The following is an 18,743-nucleotide window of genomic DNA, read 5'->3' as shown; positions in this document are numbered from 1 at the left end:
TGATTATATTACATTTAGTATGTCTTTCACCAGGAGCAAAGGAGCTGCCTCTTAAAGTTTCAGTCTTCAGCAGGATGGAGAGTTGTTTTATACAAATAACTGTTTTCAAATTTTTCAAAGAAACTTTCTCTACTCCTGCATTTACATCAGAGGAGAACAAAGTTTAAAGAGAGGGAGAGAGGATACACACTTGGACTTCTGAAAGCCATTAAGATAAAATAAATAACGTATAAATAAATTAGTGGTAGAAATGCACACATGGTGAAGCAACAGCCACAGCCCCAAAAACATGTATTTCCTTCTCCTTTAATTATCTTTAAGGTACACACTATTTTTAAGCTTTATCAATCAAAACAACATAAAAAATCATTTTTTACTACCAGTCAATTACAATTTTTAGAGAAAGGACTACTGGGCAATAAATTCACATATGTACGCCCTGCGGTCTCTTAAAGGACTGGACAATTTACCTGCAGCATTGCTCGAGTATCAAGTTAGGTGATAAGTCATTCTGGTGACAGATGATCTATCTATTCCATTCAACCCAGGGTATTACACAGTAGAAAAGTGCTATGACCTAATAAACAAGTCTAATCCCAAAGTCCATCTCTTGATGATCTAATCTAAGAGGCCAAGAGAAGGCCATGAAAAGAGGTGCCCTCTGTTGTCATCTTTTTTTTTTAAGTTCTGCATTCTTAATGTACAACAAGACTCTCCCATCATATGAATGTAAGGTGAGACATAATTTGTAGGATAATAGGCACTAATATTACACACTGCTTCAGTACTGTCATATTTCCAATCCATCAAATTGATTAATGCCATAATAACTCTACACAAACCTATCATTTGTGCACTAATGAAGTCAAACCCAGTTTATCCCTAGGCAACTAGATTCTGAAAGCTCGTAGATGTCATCTCTTCAGCTTCCGAAGACTATTCAGACAGTGTCATACAAAAGGAGTAAGAAACATGTGTAGTTTATCTCCAAATTTGGATGGCTTTCTGCCAAAGGTGTAAATGCAACTACTACTAACACAACAAAATGCTCAAAGAGCACTTGGCAGCTCTTAAACATGGACAAGTTACTGCAAGACACACAGAGAAAAGAAGGAAATAAATTTACTAGTTTGACAGAAATACTGTGATGATGATACGGGACTTTATCAAAACCAGAATTTTAAAAGCTGTGTATTAGATTCAACAGCAATTCAACCTGCAAACTATAGTACAATTCAAAGATAACACTGTATCTCAGATAATATTGATCATGAAATGATTAAATAGTGATGCCCCCGAGCTACTGTTTGATAGAGGATATTTAACTATAGTAGACAGGATGTGTAAGCAGGAAGTGACTCTTCCCACAAAAGGAATTTTTTTTTCTTTTTTTTTCCTTTTTCTCCCCAAAGCCCCCCAGTACATAGCTGTACATTCTTCGTTGTGGGTCCTTCCAGTTGTGCCATGTGGGATGCCGCCTCAGCGTGGCTCGATGAGCAGTGCCATGTCCATGCCCAGGACCCGAACCAACGAAACACCGGGCCGCCTGCAGCAGAGCGCGTGAACTTAACCATTCGGCCATGGGGCCAGCCCCCCACAAGAGGAATTTTAAAACATTCTCCCCTTCACCTCAACAGTCAGAGATCAATACTCATGTCAGAAAGCGACTCATTTTGGAGAATGGAGAAGTGCGATGTCATGCTGTCATTTCCATAAATTTAAAAAACTGGCAGGTATCATTTTGTAACATAGTGGTAAGGCCACTGCCTCAATGCACAACAAACAAAATACCATAGGGGCTGGCCCAGTGGCACAGCAGTTAAGTGTGCACGTTCCACTTCGGCGGCCTGAGGTTCGCAGGTTTGGATCCCGGGTGTGGACATGGCACCGCTTGGCACACCATGCTGTGGCAGGCGTCCCACATATAAAGTAGAGGAAGATAGGCATGGATGTTAGCTCAGGGCCAGTCTTCCTCAGCAAAAAGAGGCAGATTGGCAGCAGTTAGCTCAGGGCTAATCTTCCTCAAATAATAAAAAAAATAAAAAATAAATACCACAGACTGGATGGCTTATAAACAACAGAAATTTATTTCTCACAGTTCTGGAGGCTGGAAGTCCAAGATCAGGGTGCCTGCATGGTCGGGTTCTGGTGGAGGCCCTCTTCCAGGATGCTGACTGCTGACTTCTTGCTGTGTCCTCACCTGGCAGAAGTGGCTAGAGAGCTCTCTTAATCTCTTTTATAAGGCACTAGTTCTAATCATGAGGGCTCTGCTCTCAATGCCTAATCACCTTCTAATACCATCACCTTGGGGATTAGGATTTCAGTACGTGAGTTTTGGGAGGACATAAACGTTCCATTCATGGCTTCATATTATACATAGCTCTCATTTTAGAAAATAAATTTAGCCACATTCTACAAACCTGTTTTATCATTCATTCAATAAATATTCACAGAACATACGCATACATATATATTTTCCCCCACAGAATATGTTGTGCCAGGCACCATTCTAAGCACTAAAGATAAAATTATAAAGAAAAGCAAGTAACTGCCTTTAAGGCACTTAGACTTTAGTAGTACCATGTGGCCTATTTCCATATTGTTACCTTTATGTTTCAAGTTAAAAACTTTTGACAAATATTGAAGTCTATCTGACTAGAACAATAAAGATTATCTGATATACTGGTTACAAGGCTTAATTCTGTTTGGTCTACATGTTATATAGAACTAAGAAAAAAATACAACAGTACACAATCTCATGAATGCCAATGTACTGAGCCCATTACAAATAACTCAAATCATATCTCGCAAATCTCTCATCAATATCTCCAACCACCCATTCATTTGTAACAAAGTAGTAAACAAAAGATTAAAATTATTCAAAGTGAGGGTACATGACTGAATGATACAGAAGAATTAATATCCAAGGCAAATGGGTTTTAACATCTTGACATCCAGGAAGCAGAGGATAGAAAGCAAAACAGATTAAAAATTCAGGAAAACTGGTGGAGGGCAGAACTTCCCCTTCACAACCAAAGCTGGAGACCAAATAAAACCAGAGAATAACGAGAATCTATCTCCTTCTAGTCAGACACTACCCAGACTTCTGTCTAGGCAGATGATGAAGATGCTGGCAGTTGTGGTAGCAGTTAAGATTCCTCAAGACTCAAAGAGCTTATATCTAGAATATATAAATAACATTTACAATTCAATAATAAAAAAGACAAATAATCCAATTTTTTTTAACAGGCATAGGATTTGAATGGACATTTCTCCAAAGGAGATATATGAATGGCCAACAAGCACATGAAAAGATATTCAATATCATTAGTCATTAGGGAAATGCAAATCAAAACCACAATGAGATACCACTTCAGACCTACTAGAATGGCTATAATCAAGACAGACAACAACAAATGTTTAAAGGATGTGCAAAATCTGGAACTCTTACACATCGCTGTTGGGAATACATAAAGTTTGGCAGTTTCTCAAAACATTAAACACAGAATTACCATATGATCCAGCAATTCCACTCCTAGGTTTCACCCAGGAGAAAGGAAAAAACATATATCCACACAAAGACTTGTACACGAATGTTCACAGCAGCGTTATTCACAATAGTCGAAAACTGCAAATAACCCAGACGACCATCAAGTGGTGAATGGATAAACAAAATGCAGTATATCCATACAAGAGCATATTATTTGGCAATAAAAAGGAACCAAGTATTGATACATGCTAAAACACAGATAAACTTCAAAAGCATTACGCTCAACAAAAAAATCCAGTCACTAAAGAAAACATATTGTATGATTCCATTTATATGAAATGTTTAGAACAGGCAAATCTAAATCTACAGAGACAGAAAGGAGATTAGCAGTTGACTCAGGCTGGGGATGGGAACAGGAAGTGATGTACCTGGGCAAGAGATTTCTTCTTAGGGTGATGAAAATCTCTACAATTAAATTGTGGTAATAATCACAACTCTGTAAATATACTAAAAAATCAATAAATTGTATACTTAAAAGGGGTATGTAACTTATACCTCAGTAAAGCTGAGACAAATAGAAAACTTTAAGATTCTTACTGCATTTACTGTGCACTTAAGTGCCTGACATATTAACTACCTCACAACAACTTTATGAAGTAGAGATTATTATTGTTATCCCTATTTTACAACAAGAAAGCTAAGGCACAGCATAAGTAATTTGCCTGAAGTCACAGTGCTAACGAGTGACAAGAGCCAGGGCTCGAACCCAGGTAGTCTGGCTCAAGTCAGTGAACCCACAACCTAGCGAAACTCTTACGGAGCCCACAAATAAACATTCTTGAGTATTAATTAATTATTAGAATTAAAGCAATTATAATCATCCTACAACAGTGGTTCTCAATCCTTAGTGTATAAAAATCACCTGAGGAATTTAACAAAATTGTGTATTTCTACCAAACCCTAAACTCAAGAGATTCTGATACTGTAGAGATGAGGACCGAGAATACAAACTTGCCACAAGCACTTCCAGTAAATCTGACACAGTTGGTCTGTGAACACCACAAAAAAGGACTGTGCTGAGGGCGCAGAATGCACTTGAAATCAGATTAAGTTCTTTTCACCTCTTTCATTCATGTGCCTGAGAATGTGGTAGTGAGGATCTGTGTAGATTAATTTTATTCAAGAAGATTTTTCTCCATTTTATTCTAATTAAGTATTTGTGGATATGGCTTAAAAGCCAAGTTTTAAAACATGCCTTAGTAACACGTTGCAATTTTACAGTGTTCCGGAGTAAGCCTTTAAGAGTAATGAACTGAGGCCTCACTTATTTTGGAACGAATGTGGTTAACAGATAGTTTTTCCATCAGATGTAATCAATAAAGAAAGTAAAATTAAGTTAGTAATTGTGACACTTGAAGACGAGCCATCTAACCCATCTATGTGAAACTAGAGATCAATTTCAAAATGGTATTTAAGGATCAATTTCATAAAACTGACAAACTTCTGGAGTTTAACAAGGGTCAGGAAAACAAATTCACAGCATCAACAAGCCAATGACCACGGCTAAAATGAACACAAGTTAAATTTAAAACCTTCCATTCCTTCTTAACAAGTACACATGTGTCATCTTCTCCAATGGTTACGTTTAGACTTTGTCCCATTATAAAACTGATCCACCATTTTTCATTAATTTGCAATAAAAAGCAGGCCAATGATGCGCGATTATGAATAGACATGAACCTTGTTGCTTAGACTCAAAATTTGAATTCTTTTTAAAAATGGTAATCTGAAATTCATAAAAGAAGAGGAAACACTGACACCATGTCTGAGCTTTTCTCAGAAATAGAGATGAATGTGAGATCAACAGCAGAGCTATACAAAAACAGCTGGTTAAGATTAAAAGTGCAATTTCTGGCCAAAAACCAGAAGACAAACAGCCCCACACAAGTATCAGACCTCAACAACGTGAACAATGTTAACCTTCACGGTTTAATGGTTCTCTCAATCTAATCCCAGAAAACGCAAAATAAATGTCCCTCAAACTAAGGAGCCATTCTCCCCACTACTGTAAACATACAATCACTGTAACAACAGCACCTACTTCTTTAAGTATCTACCATGTGCTCACTGTTCCGAGTACTTCACGTATGCTGGCTCTGTCACATTAAGCTCCTCCCTCACTGCTCCCAGCTAGCATGAAACAAATGATCCCCTACAGAGGATCTCTGATCCTCCATTCTAGCTCCTGAAATTCTGGCAGAACTGCAAGATTCCAAAAGAACAAAAAAAAAAAACAAGAAATAAGATAAGAAGCCTAACTATCATAGAATACCTTCATGAACAGGAACACAAGGGTAGAAAAGCCTCAGAGATGCAGGAAAAAAAAAATATTAAAGGCAGGGCCGGCTCCGTGGCCGAGTGGTTAAGTTCATGGGCTCCGCTGTGGCGGCCCAGGGTTCGGATCCTGGGCGTGGACATGGCACTGCTCGCCAGGCCACGCTGAGGTAGCGTCCCACATCCCACAGCTAAAAGGACGTGCAACTAAGATATACAACTGTGTACCGGGGCGGGGGAGTTTGGGGAGATAAAAAAGCAGGAAAAAAAAAAAAGAGTGGCAACAGTTGTTAGCCCAAGTGCCAATCTTTAGGGAAAAAAAAATACATTAAAGGCATTTAACTGAACAAACATAGGTTACTAAACTTCCAAAATGTGCCAGGAACTATAATAAAAAGACAAAGATGACTATAAACCTGTCATTGCTCTCTAGGGTCTGATTTTGACGAGTACGTCGGGGGCACGTCGCAGGGTGAGAGGAGGTGACTGGGATACACGTGACTATTTACAATAAGTAAGTGAATACAGGTGGTACAGGGGAAAAACGCAGCTCTTGAAGTCAGACATACTTGGGTTCCCTCCCAACTCTACAACTTAGTGTTTGAGTGACCTTGGCCAAGTTGCTTAACCTCCTCTTGCCTCATTCACCTCATGTGTAAAAAGGGGAAATATTACCTACCTTATAAGGTTGTTAGAAAAATAAAATTAGAGAAATTATGTAAGTGCCATTTATAGTCTTTAGTTCACAGATAGTACTCAATCAATAATTAAGATTAATATAATCATCAGACCAGAAGTACGTATAATGCACTATAGGAATGCTCTTGAAGAAATACTTAAATCTGTCTGTGGAAGATAGGAAAGAATTCACCAGAGGCGATGAAATCTGAACTTGGTCCAAAAAATAATCAGAACCGTGCCAGACAGAGGTGAGGGGCAGGAAGAGGAGTCAAGATGTTCACTAAAAATCTAACACCCCCTAACCCAGTTTGAGACAAGGGAGAGGAAATGCTCAGTAAAGGCTTCCTAAGTTAGCATTGCTATACCACTTTATATCAACTTTATCTGTTTCAAAGGATGTGTCCTACACAAGAACGTAACTCCATCAAAGGCAAGAACTGGGTTACTCATTTTTGTACCCCAGCACCTAGCAGAGCACCTCATGCAAATCAGGTACTCAACCCAACAAACAAACATATTCCGCAGAAAATACAATCAAGTCTTTTGCTATCTAAAGGCTTAAAGATATCTGACAGCAAAAACAATTGCTATAACTCTGGAAATAAAACCATCAAACCAAATTAAGGAACAATAACATCTCAACGACATGTACTAAATTCAACAGTGCAAACTCATGAACTCACTTTCTCTCCAAATTGTTCAATGGCTCCTAACCAGAGGTGCACCAGCCAATCACCTACAGAGTGTTTAAAAAATCCATTTGCCTCAACCTTCAAAAATAATAGGCCTTTGGTGAGAAAAAAAGAGAATGTGTGTGTGCATGCGTCCATGTGGGCAGGAAGTACAATGCAAGGCAAGCATAACTTGTTTTAGAGAACTCCATAGATAAGTGATTGCAATGTGCTATACCACCCTACCACCCTCACACACTATTCTACCCACCCCCACCTCCCATCCACCCCCATCTCGTTTTAGAACCTCTGTTAGTTCATGAGTGGGACCAGTCAGTCCCAGCTCTAATTAAAACAGACTCAGCTGAACCCTGTGCACTAGGATATTACCACCTTGGTTACTGTGGCAGATTATATTTCTTAACAATGGCCACAACAATAGCTCCTGTCCCACAAGCGCTTCTAGAAGCTCACCAAACCCTCCACCTCCAATGAAGAAGTCTAATTCCCCTCTCCTTGAATCCAGGCAGACTTGTAACTCTCCTGTGACGAACAGAATATGGGAAAAGTGATGCTTCAAGACTTCCAAGGAAAGGTCATAAAATGAGATGCAGCTTCTCCCTTGTTAGCCTGGACACATGTCTTCAGAGAACTGACTAAAATGTCTGACTACCCTGAAGCCACCAGGCTCTAAGGGAGCCCAGGTCACATGGAGAGGTCACGTGTAAGTATTCTAGAAGACAACTCCAGCTGAATTCCTAACCAGCAACAACTGTCAGACATGTGAGTGAAGATGCTTCCAGACGTTTCCAGCCCTCAACTCTTGGATCATCTCTAGCCTTTGGGTCTTTCCAGACATTGTGAGGTAGAGACAAGCCACCCCTCCTCTGGCCTGTTTGAATTACTGACCCACAGGATCCAGGAACACAATAAAATGGCTGTTTTACACCCTAAGTTGTATGTCGTTTGTACACTACCACAGTAACTGAACAGGTAGAGTTTTAACAGTTACAATTAGTCACAGATTTATTATTAAAAGCAGAATTAAATGTTGAATCATCTGAAGCCTCAGAATTCCCTCTGTTCATCTAAATCAATTACCAAACTGACTCCTGATCATGTTTACATTTATAAATTCCACTTTACTGCTTCAGGCATAGATTTTGACATTTCCCCCTTCCCTCCAGTCAGTTCCACCTTATTAACCCATCAACTTGAAATTTTACCTTCCTGAAATCTCACTCTCCAACTTCCTGACCACATCACGGCTCCCTGGCCCTCCAAGTTGCCAGAATTGGGAACCAGTGACCACAATGGCTTACCTCCATCACAAATTCTGGTCTGATGGCAGCTGCTACATTACTCAGGAAATGAGAAAAACGAGAATCCAAGAGAAAAATGACTTAATTAAGCCAGCTAAACTCAAATCTTACCATAATCTTTTTATAAAAAGCAGATCTGTAAAATCACTTACCTGTCATACAAAGATAATCCAAAACAGTAAATAATGAAAACATACTTTATATCTGTCTTTGAACTGCACTCCATAATTTCTAAAACATATCTCCCTTTCTAAATACTTTAAAATTAAAATTATTTTGCCTTCTCCAAACAGCCACCAAATGTCTCTATGGGAAAATCAGTACAGCAAGAAAGAGAAATCTATTTGAAGAGAAAATACATCAAGTATAATTCACAATCTTAACTAAAGAATAAATATCAATTACCACTTAAGTAGCTAACATTACATACCTAGTTCTCATCCACTAGCCAAACTAGAAAGTTAAACTGATGAACAGTAAAAATAACAATAACAATGCCTAATGAAAAAATAGACAGTAATTTTTATTTTCAGACTATTTTCTTATTGACGCATCTTTTTCAAATTTATAAAATAAAATTAGGAACATTACTTATAACTTATGATGCCAAAACATTTTCCTATATAAAGTCTAAAAATCGAACAGGAGGTCAACAAAAGGCCAGATCATTAAGCATCAGCTGCCAATATTACCCTAGAGAAATAAACAGGAGAGCAATGACAGCCTCTTCATGTCTAACAAATGATACAATGTATTTGTACGAAGTTCTAGTCAGTACTCTAGTTTGACCAGGTAATGAAATGTGATATAAAGAAGAAACTCACTTATAATACTTAGGATACTGTATCCACTAGAATAAATATACACAACAAAAGTCTTTTTTTAAAGATGGAAAGGCAGGTTAAGTCATGAAGAAACTTCTTTGGCTTATAAAAGTTCTTAGAGATAAAAAGATATAATTAGCACGAAAACAGAGCTAAGCGTATAAGCACAATGAAATGCTTTTTATGGGTTCTATTTTGCTAACGCAGTTACAGTTAATGGGAATTGCCATGACAAAATGATTGTTTTTATGAAAAGAAACTTCATTACTAACCAACCAAATTTCATTTTTATTACTGATGTAGAAAAGTTCAAAACCATGATTCATTTATAGAACGTACAAAAATAAGAAAAGTGTTCAAGAATAGAGGATCATTTACAAAGCAATAAAAAATTAAAACATGCATTTCTCTTACTGGCAAGGCAAATACTTCTCTTCTACACATAAATGTCTGTGGCTGGATATGCTGAATATTATAACTTCTGTCTTTGAACAAAAAATGAGAAGCCTGAATTTAACATCTCATCTCCATTTGATATCTTCAGTCCACCTAATAATTGCTTATCAAGATAATTCAAAAATGTTTGAAAAATGTTAAGAAGTTTGATGATGTTTTCTTTCAATTTTCATTCAAATATGGAAGGCTTGAGCTAACATTAATAACTCAAAAGTCTTCACAGAAATAAGACTGACAAATTTTATGGGCACCCATCAAAGTCTTTTAAGTTAAAAACCAAAAATCATGTAATTTCAGAGTACAGAATGTTAATAAAGCATACAAGAAAACTAACACTCACATTATGCTTAACTATGGACTATTTCAACAAGATCAGAAACAAGCCTTTCAAGTGATCTTAACACCATATCAAAGTTTCCTAAAAGGCAACAAAACACTGCCTCTCAGAATTTGGTTTCCAACCTATTCATGAATTCAAATGTGACAAGATACAACAGGCCACACTGCTGTCAATAAACTGTACTTTGCCTCTAATCTGAAGTATAAACTGTTTTATCTTAGTTGTGCTTCTCGATCTGCCTCTTCACTATCAACTTCACAAGGTGATAAGCACCATTCATATGACTAACAGGAAGAGAAGAAGATTCTCTGAAATGTAATGGCCCGTTCAACAACTTTTCAATAATTCCTCAGTGCCTCCTCAATACCAGAGAATCCTCAGAATACTGAGTATAGATATACCTAACAAAATATTTTTATTTTCAAAAACAAAAGAATTGGATGCATTGTATTTTTTCAATTATCTGTTGCAATTATCATTAGATATGAGGACAAGCAGATATAAGAACCCTATCATTGTCTTCATTCTCAATATACCTTTCGAGCAATACTATCACTTTTGTCTTAGAAAGAACTTTTAAAACTTGTTTTCCACTTCTTTGAGCTTCTAAAATCCTTCTGAAATGCTTTGAAAGTCCAGATTTCCCAGTACTCATGTGGAAGAAGGATAGAATAGAAAACACTTTATTACTGATATAAAAATAAAATTTTTTAAACATGTCTGTTTTGATTATACTTACTTTTAAGATGCTTACATATTACGGGTTCCATGGAACCCATAAAACTACTTTCACAGATCATACTATAAATTAATGCTTACTGCTATAATGAAGTTATTAATAAACTTAAATAATTAAGCACCCACATGCCCACAATGAGATAAATGAAATATTACAAGTCTTCTTTTTTCATCCTTTATACAGTTTACTGAGCTTCTAAATAAAGAACAGAACAGATAACTGTCCTGATTTCAAAAGATTACTAATTATAGTATGATGAAATTAACCAATATGCTTAAAATATAGCAAGGCACTGGTGAAGTAATAAGATCATTCACAAAAGATGGTATAGGAGTTAATAAAAATAAAGACACTTTGGACATTTTCTGCTGTCTAAAATGGTAATGGAATAACATAACAAAGGTAACATCCTCAAAGGCTCTTAGGCAGTAAGAGTGATAACAGAAACGACCATATACCAAATATTTATTATGTACCACCCTAAACTAGGTGCTTGATATATATCATAAAATATATTATCCCCCTTTTACAAATAAGGAAACTGTGGCCTAGAAAGGTCTGCCCAAGATCACAAAACAAGAGGCAGAGCTGAGCTTAACACTCAGTTCTCTGTCTTACTCCAACGACCTTGTTCCTAACCTTTACACTCTATCACCTTACGGAGCTTCAATTTCCTCATCTATAAAATAAGAATAACACCTATCTCACACGATCAAATTGTTAATATTAGCAATTATGTATATAAATCATCTAGCACAGTGGCTCAAAAATGGGCACTCACTCTTATTATCAGTAACTAGGTAATTATCACCTAAATTTTTAAGGCTAAAACTTCTTGATAATGTCTAATAAACAGGCCTCCACTGAAAAAGGCTCAGAGTATATGTACCTATGACCTACACCAAAAATTCAATTTCATAATGAAGATAAACATGGCTTAGACTTTAGCAAATGTATAATCTTGAAACAAACATCTTAGAATAATTTGTTATAGGAGTAATTTTAATAATTATAATAACTTTGTAGATGTTTTATATTACTGAAATAAATTATGTATTCTATTTATAAATAACTTTTGGAAACTTTACCAAACTTGTATAATCACAAAGGAAGTCAGAGGTAAAACCCAGTAGAAGAGAAAAACTGATAGTAAACAGCTAGAAATATTAATGAATGCTTACTGAGTGATTATGATGTGCCAGACACAATGCTAAGCATTTTATATCTTTTCTCATCATCTTTAAATAATCTATAACTATCTTCATTATTTGGCAAACAGGAAACCTGAGACTTAAAAAGACGAGTACTTTGCTCAAGGTCACACATTTAGTAAGTAGCTGATTAAGAACCCAGGTGGGACTCTCACCCCAAAGTCCACAGGAATTGTGAACGCAAGGTGAAGAAAGTGATCAACACTGCGGGAGAATTCTGCTCTTTAGTGCTCAGCACCTCTCTCCTTTTGTGTGTGTCTGGTGGCACTGTAGAGCCCCAAAGCCTGGAGCCACTCCTGCTACAGGGACGGGCTAAGGAGTTAGACCTGTCCATCACAGTACTCCATCCTTATGGCTACAGTGACTGCTCCAAATATGGTCAGAGAACCCAAATAGGGCTACTCAATCCTACCCTAGGGTATATTCATAACCAATGTCTGTAAAAAAAAAAATTTTTTCAACAGAAACTCAAGTAACGTATTGGAAAATCTTGCCATGGGAAAAAAAAAAAACCAGCAAGTGAAAATTTAAAACACAAAGGCTGTTATAAAAGATTCTGAAAACGATTCAATATCCAGGACTATTTTTATCCTCCTTTTAAAGTTCTAAATCTAGCACATCATCATCTAGAGATCCAAGCTATTAATCCAAAATCATAATTTACCATTCCCGTCCATATTACTGAGTTAAAAGAACAATTCAAAAATTCTCTTCCACTTTAAGAAATTTATCCAAAGAAACTACTCAGTAGATACACAAATATGTCTACAAAAGCACTGTTTACGTCAGAGAAGAATCGTATATACTTGTGATAGCTTTAGGATGCATCAACTTGGCTAGACAGAACTATATTTGCCAGAATTCCCTTTCTGCTATGTTTCTGATTCGGGTGAGCTACAAGGGACATTCTCCAGCAGGCGCTGGGAAGACAAAGGGAGGCAACAGCCATTTGGTAGCATACAAATACTTTCTCCCAGTTAATCAAACACTAATCTAGGGAAGTGTGAAGGGATTTTGCTGATATAATTAAAATCCCTAATCAGTTGACTTTACATTAATCAAAAGGGGAGACTATCCTGCGTGAGCCTGATTTAATCAGTTGGGAACCCTTTAACAGAGGGCCTATGTCCTCCCTGAGATCCGATACTGCAAGTAGCACCTGGCACAGGACAGAAGTGCTCCCTCTTCCTCCTGGATCTCCCCTTTCTGGCTGTCTGCCTTGGAGACTTGGTACTTGGTTGGCCAAACCCTACAACAACAGGATAAGCCAATTCCTTGTGTGTGTGTCTCAGTGTGAGAGAGAGGGAGTGTGTGTGTGTGTGTGTGTGTGTCTGCGTGCGCTCAGATATAGATCAAGATCGAGAGCCTACCACTTCTGCTTCTCTGGTTGAACTGACTAACACCCTAAATATACATCAGAACAAGACTAGATCAGTAAATTACAATTTCTTCAATACAGGGAGATACTATGCAACCATTTAAAAATGATGATACATGATTCCATTCATAGACATGGAAAGAGATCTCAATATGTTACATGATGAACCAAGTTACCAAAAAAGTATGCATATTTTATATCACCTATGTCATTTTTTTCACTTAGGGAGAGAGAACAAGATAGCTTTGCTCACTAAAGTTTTAATGACGAGGACGGGAATTCGAAGTCTTAATCTGGGTGTTACGATTTTAGGTGATTTTTACTTTATTCTTTATATTCTTTTGGATTGTTTTCACTTTCTAAAATGGCCATGTATCATCATTATTATCAGAAAAAAGGGAAAAAACCCAATAAACCTTTCTCATTGATAAGAAAGATGTCATGTAGACTTACAGGTTAAAATGCGCCCAGAGTCTCAAAGGACAAACACAAGTTATCCCAGTAAAGCGGACATTTCAGGCAGAGGGCAACATGTGCCAAAGATGGACGCTACAAATAGTTTATAAAGGTGAGAGTTCAAGGAGAGGAGTGACAAGAGGAAGGGCTGGACAGACAGACTAGGACTAACTTACCACAGGTCTTACATGCCTCACTTCACCTACTGACAATGGGAACTAACAAAGGTGTTAAAACAAGAGTCGTCACATCTGCATTTTAGGAAAATAAAAATAAAACAACACAAACAAAAACTCACTGAGGCTTGCAAGTGTGGAGACTGCATTGGAAGGAGGCCAGACTAGAAGCAAGGAAACCAATTCAGGGACTACTACAGTCATCCAAGCAAGAAATCCAGCCCTGAACTAAGGTAACAGCAGTGCAGATGGAGAGAATAAGCCACTGAGCCACAGTGAGGAGTGAAAACTGAGAGAACCTGATGGGGGATACACTGGTAGTAAAGAGACAGAAGTGGTCCTCTTAAACTGGGGAGTTCAGAGAAGGCTTCCAGAAAGATGTCCCTATAAAAAAGGCTCTCAAGGAGGGCACTTCATGCATATCACAGAGAGATGTAAGAGGCCTTTAAAGGTTTCCAAAATAAACATCAACAGTGTGTTGGCTCATGGCCACTAAAAGGAAGAATAATAAGCAAAATGTTAAATATACTACAAATGAGAGACCTCAACCAAAAAAAAGAACAGATCCACAATTATTTATTAAGTTATAATAGGACTATTATAATCTCTAATATATGTAGATATCTCTCTCTAATATCTTAAGGTTGACCGCTTCCAAAAAACCAGATTACTGCCAGAAATAGAATACTCTCAACAGTTGTTGGATTTGAGTCACACTTGTAAGTCACTTACAAGTCAAACATAGGGTTTCATATAAACTATTATTTTAGCCACCCTATTTTCACTGCTGGCCAAAATATAATCTTTTAAATTTTTAAAATTACAATCATTTAAATTACAAAAGCAAAATATTCTCACTATAACAATTCAAGCAATTCAGAAATGTAGTTCCTGCACCCTCTACCAATGCTCTATCCTTACTACTCTGAAATTCCTAGTTAAAATTAGTTGAATATTCTTCTGTTTTTCTTTGCTTACATAAACATATACATATTTTCATAAGGTTTATTTATTTAACAACAGAGGGTTCATACAATATATATATTATTCTATAACTTGTTTTTACTTAAGATAATCAGTTTTCAGGTCAACATATTTGACAGCTGTCCCTCTTCATTTTTAATATCTGTAACAACGTGAGCAAACCATAATTTGATATATATTTAGGATATTTCTAGTTTTTTGCTATTACAAATAATGCTAATTAATACTGCCATATATTTCTTTAAATACTATTCCTTACATTTCTATCAGATAAATACCTGAAGAAAAAATTTATGAGTCAAAGGATGGCATCTTAATAAATACTGCTACATTTATTGTAAATATATAAAAGTAGTAATGATTTACAGACTCACCAATAGTTTGAGGGTAACTTTTCCCCATGCCCTTGTCAGTACTGGAAATGATCACATTCACTTTTGCCCATCTGACTGGGTGGAAAAGCTGTTATCTACTGTTAGTGACAGGGAGCATCTTCTCCTATGTTCATTGTCTATTTGCATTTCTCCTTTTGTGAATTACCTGTTCCTATCCTTTACCTAAGATTCTGTTGGGTTGTCTTTTTCTCATTAATTTGTAGAAACTTATGTGTGTTATGATACAAAGCTTTTTAAATTTTTCTGCAACCAACTCTGCCACTTTTTTCTCCCACAGATTCTGGATTCCGTGTCTTGCTTAGGCCTCCTCTGCTACCCAAAATTATTAAAATAATCTCCTCTATTTTCTCCAAATTATTTTATTACAATTTGGTTTTCGTTCTTACTTTACATTTAGATCTTTAATTAATGTGAAATTTATTCTTGTGGTGTTATGACTTATGAGTTGTCCCAACACCATTTATTGAATTATCCATCTTTAAATGCCTCCTCTTAGAGTAATAGATCATTACAAATAACTAAGATGGCAAATAAAATTCCTTTTTTTTTAAATTTTTTTCCTTTTTCTCCCCAAAGCCCCCCAGTACATAGTTGTATATTCTTCGTTGTGGGTCCTTCTAGTTGTGGCATGTGGGACGCTGCCTCAGCATGGCTTGATGAGCAGTGCCATGTCCGTGCCCAGGATTCGAACGAACGAAACACTGGGTTGCCTGCAGTGGAGCACGCGAACTTAACCACTCAGCCACGGGGCCAGCCCCAAATTCCTAGAAATTCTTAAATTTCACTAACTGAAGCAAAATTCCAAACTTATTAAAAGTTGATTAAAAGACATTCATCATTTTTTCTTTAAAAGAAATCGTACATTGGGACACATGCATACAGTATACCAATAAAAGCATGCACTGTGAAATGCTGACTTTTTTAACATAGCTATCTAAGTTAAATCAATAATCTAACTTTTTTACCATAAACAGTAGATACAGAAATAATCATTGTGTGAAATCTCAAGATTATTCATTGATTCGGGTCACAAATATTTATTGAGCACCAACTGACACGTGCTCAGGATACAATGGAGCACAAAGCAAGTATGCTCCCTGCTTTCACAAAGCTGGTGATCTAGGGGTAGCTTCCCTCTCTCCTAGAAAACAAGGTATTTTTAACTAAAACGGGAAAAAAGAAATGTATGTTCACACAAATGCAACACAACGAAAAACATTTTGGCAAATTTTATAACACCTTCAGTACTTTCCATTTCCAAAATACTACCTTATTTCAAATGTACCTATTTATCCTAGTGACTGTCTCTTGATCGTACTAATACTGAAAATACTGCTGGGAAGTTGATTGATTCCATTTAAAGATTAACTATTACCCATCAACCTACACTACAATACCTATGTCTAGTCTCGTCACTTTCTCAACAATATTTAATTTCTTTTACTGCAGTAAATAAGAATCTCAATAGCAGAAAATATATAAATCTATTTACATCAGTCATGTTCTGCCCATCAAATCAAAGGTATTTCTAAAAAGTATACTTAGATTTAAAGATGTTTCAATGAATTCTAGAGATCTAGCAAATGGCAGTATTGTGTCGCCTGCAGAGGAATCAAGAACTTCAGTGGCCCCTCAATGACAACAGCTAACAAGGGCGACTCAGTGACAATCACTTTAAACTTCAAGTCCCACGACCGAGGCTGCCCCTACTCTTACCCTGAAGCCTCGGGATGCCCAGCCCCTGTGGCCACGGCCCCCCCCACCTGAATCCCAACCCCCGGCCTCCTCCAAGCAGCCCAGCCCCTCCCGACCGAATGGGGAGCTGGACAAAGCACCGCCCAGGAAAAGCAGACGAGACTCCGGCCTCTGCGGGGTGACTTCGACCAAGTGTCTCCCCCTCAGTTTTCTCATCCGTGAGTTGAAGCTGGTACCCCGCGCTCGCCTCCACCGCTAGCTCTGGGCTCAGCATCTAATGCCGCAAGGGTGGGGGAAAGCTGCAGCCCTAACCCCACGCAGCTCCCCGCGCCGGCCCCCGACTCCCGTCCCGTCCGCGGTCCGCAGCCACGCGCGCTACCTGCGATCTGGGAGACGAAGGCTTCCGCCACCAGGGACATGTCGGCTGGGCGGGCCCGCGCCTGCGGCGCTTGCTCCCTGAGGCCCTAGGCGTCCTCCTCCGCAACCCCGGCGGCTCCTGGCAGCTAACCGGCTCGGCCCCGGCTGAGGTCTGGCTCGCAAAGCCCACCCTGCCGCCGGCGGCGGCGAAAACCCCAAGGTTACTGCCAGGCCCCACCGGGAACTTCCGGCGCAGCTGACAGCGGCGCGCGTGCGCTTCCGCCGGCCCCGCCTCCGCCCTCTGCCCTCCGCCCCCCGCCCCGGGCGCGCGGGGCCCGCCGGTCCTAGCTCACGGCCGCTGCGGGGCTGGCGGAGGGGTTGCGGGTGCCTGGTTCCCAGCGACTCCCACTCCAGCCTAGGGAGCCGGTGGGGGAGGGGGGGGACCCCGGAGGTTTTTAGTATCTTCTCTGCATGGGAGAATTTTGTTAACAAGTAACATTTTTAAGAGCACACTAGATACCATTTTAAAAAACATACACAGCATTCTATTTCATTTCATCTTCTCAACAACCCAATAAGATGATATTATCGCCATTTTACGGATAAGGAAACAGGCTTAGAGAGTTTGAATTGCCAACTGAGGGAGTCCGCTCAGGCCCAGAGTCAAATCCACGTTAATTTCCTCTGTTCCATTATACTGCTAGGTGGATTAGTCCATAGACAGACATTAGTGTTTGATTATTCCTTTATTCAAACATGCTTGCCAGAGAGGAGGCTTGAGCAGCGTGTAAACTGAGAGATGGTTTGCCCTTCAACTCTCTACACCCGAAATGAACCTTATCTTGGCGAATAAGATACAGTTTTCCCTCGGTATCCCTGGGGCAATGTTCCAAAACGCCCCCCCACCACCCACCGCCACGGATGCCAGGATATGCGTATGCTCAAGTCCCTTAATCGGTCCTCCGTATCCGCGGTCCTGGATCCGCGGATTGAACCAGCCACGTAGTATGTCTATAATACGTGGTTGGTTGAATCCGCAGATGTGAAACCCGCGGATACCGTCGGCCGACTGTACTGTAGTTTTACACACAGCTCCCCTTTCCAGGGTGAGAGGGGGCAGGAAGAGGAGAAACTAAATCCCATAAGTGATGTTTTACCACTTAACATAATACTACAATTATACATACACAATTCAAAAAAAATTGGAGTATGTTACATATTTGGAGGCATAAAA

The 18,743-nt window shown here is 38.5% G+C and overlaps 1 protein-coding gene across 3 annotated transcripts in view; it reads right to left on the bottom strand.

Annotated features, from left to right (window-relative positions):
- MTX2 (metaxin 2) overlaps window positions 1–17,826 on the bottom strand; it is a 59,186-nt gene extending 41,360 nt beyond the window's left edge. Inside the window, exon 1 of one of the 3 annotated variants that reach the window (XM_008533053.2) lies at window positions 17,532–17,826. In XM_008533053.2, the coding sequence (XP_008531275.1) occupies window positions 17,532–17,571 (40 nt within the window). In that variant the 5' untranslated portion in view covers window positions 17,572–17,826. Of the gene's footprint in view, window positions 1–17,268 lie in introns of all 3 variants that reach the window. The other 2 variants (XM_070580262.1, XM_070580261.1) reach the window with 2 other exon arrangements.
- Between the last annotated feature and the right edge of the window lie 917 nt (window positions 17,827–18,743).

This window comes from Equus przewalskii, chromosome 17 (genome assembly GCF_037783145.1).
Source record: "Equus przewalskii isolate Varuska chromosome 17, EquPr2, whole genome shotgun sequence".
In the NCBI taxonomy this organism is placed as follows: domain Eukaryota; kingdom Metazoa; phylum Chordata; class Mammalia; order Perissodactyla; family Equidae; genus Equus; species Equus przewalskii.
This window is presented reverse-complemented; position numbering and strand designations above follow the sequence as displayed.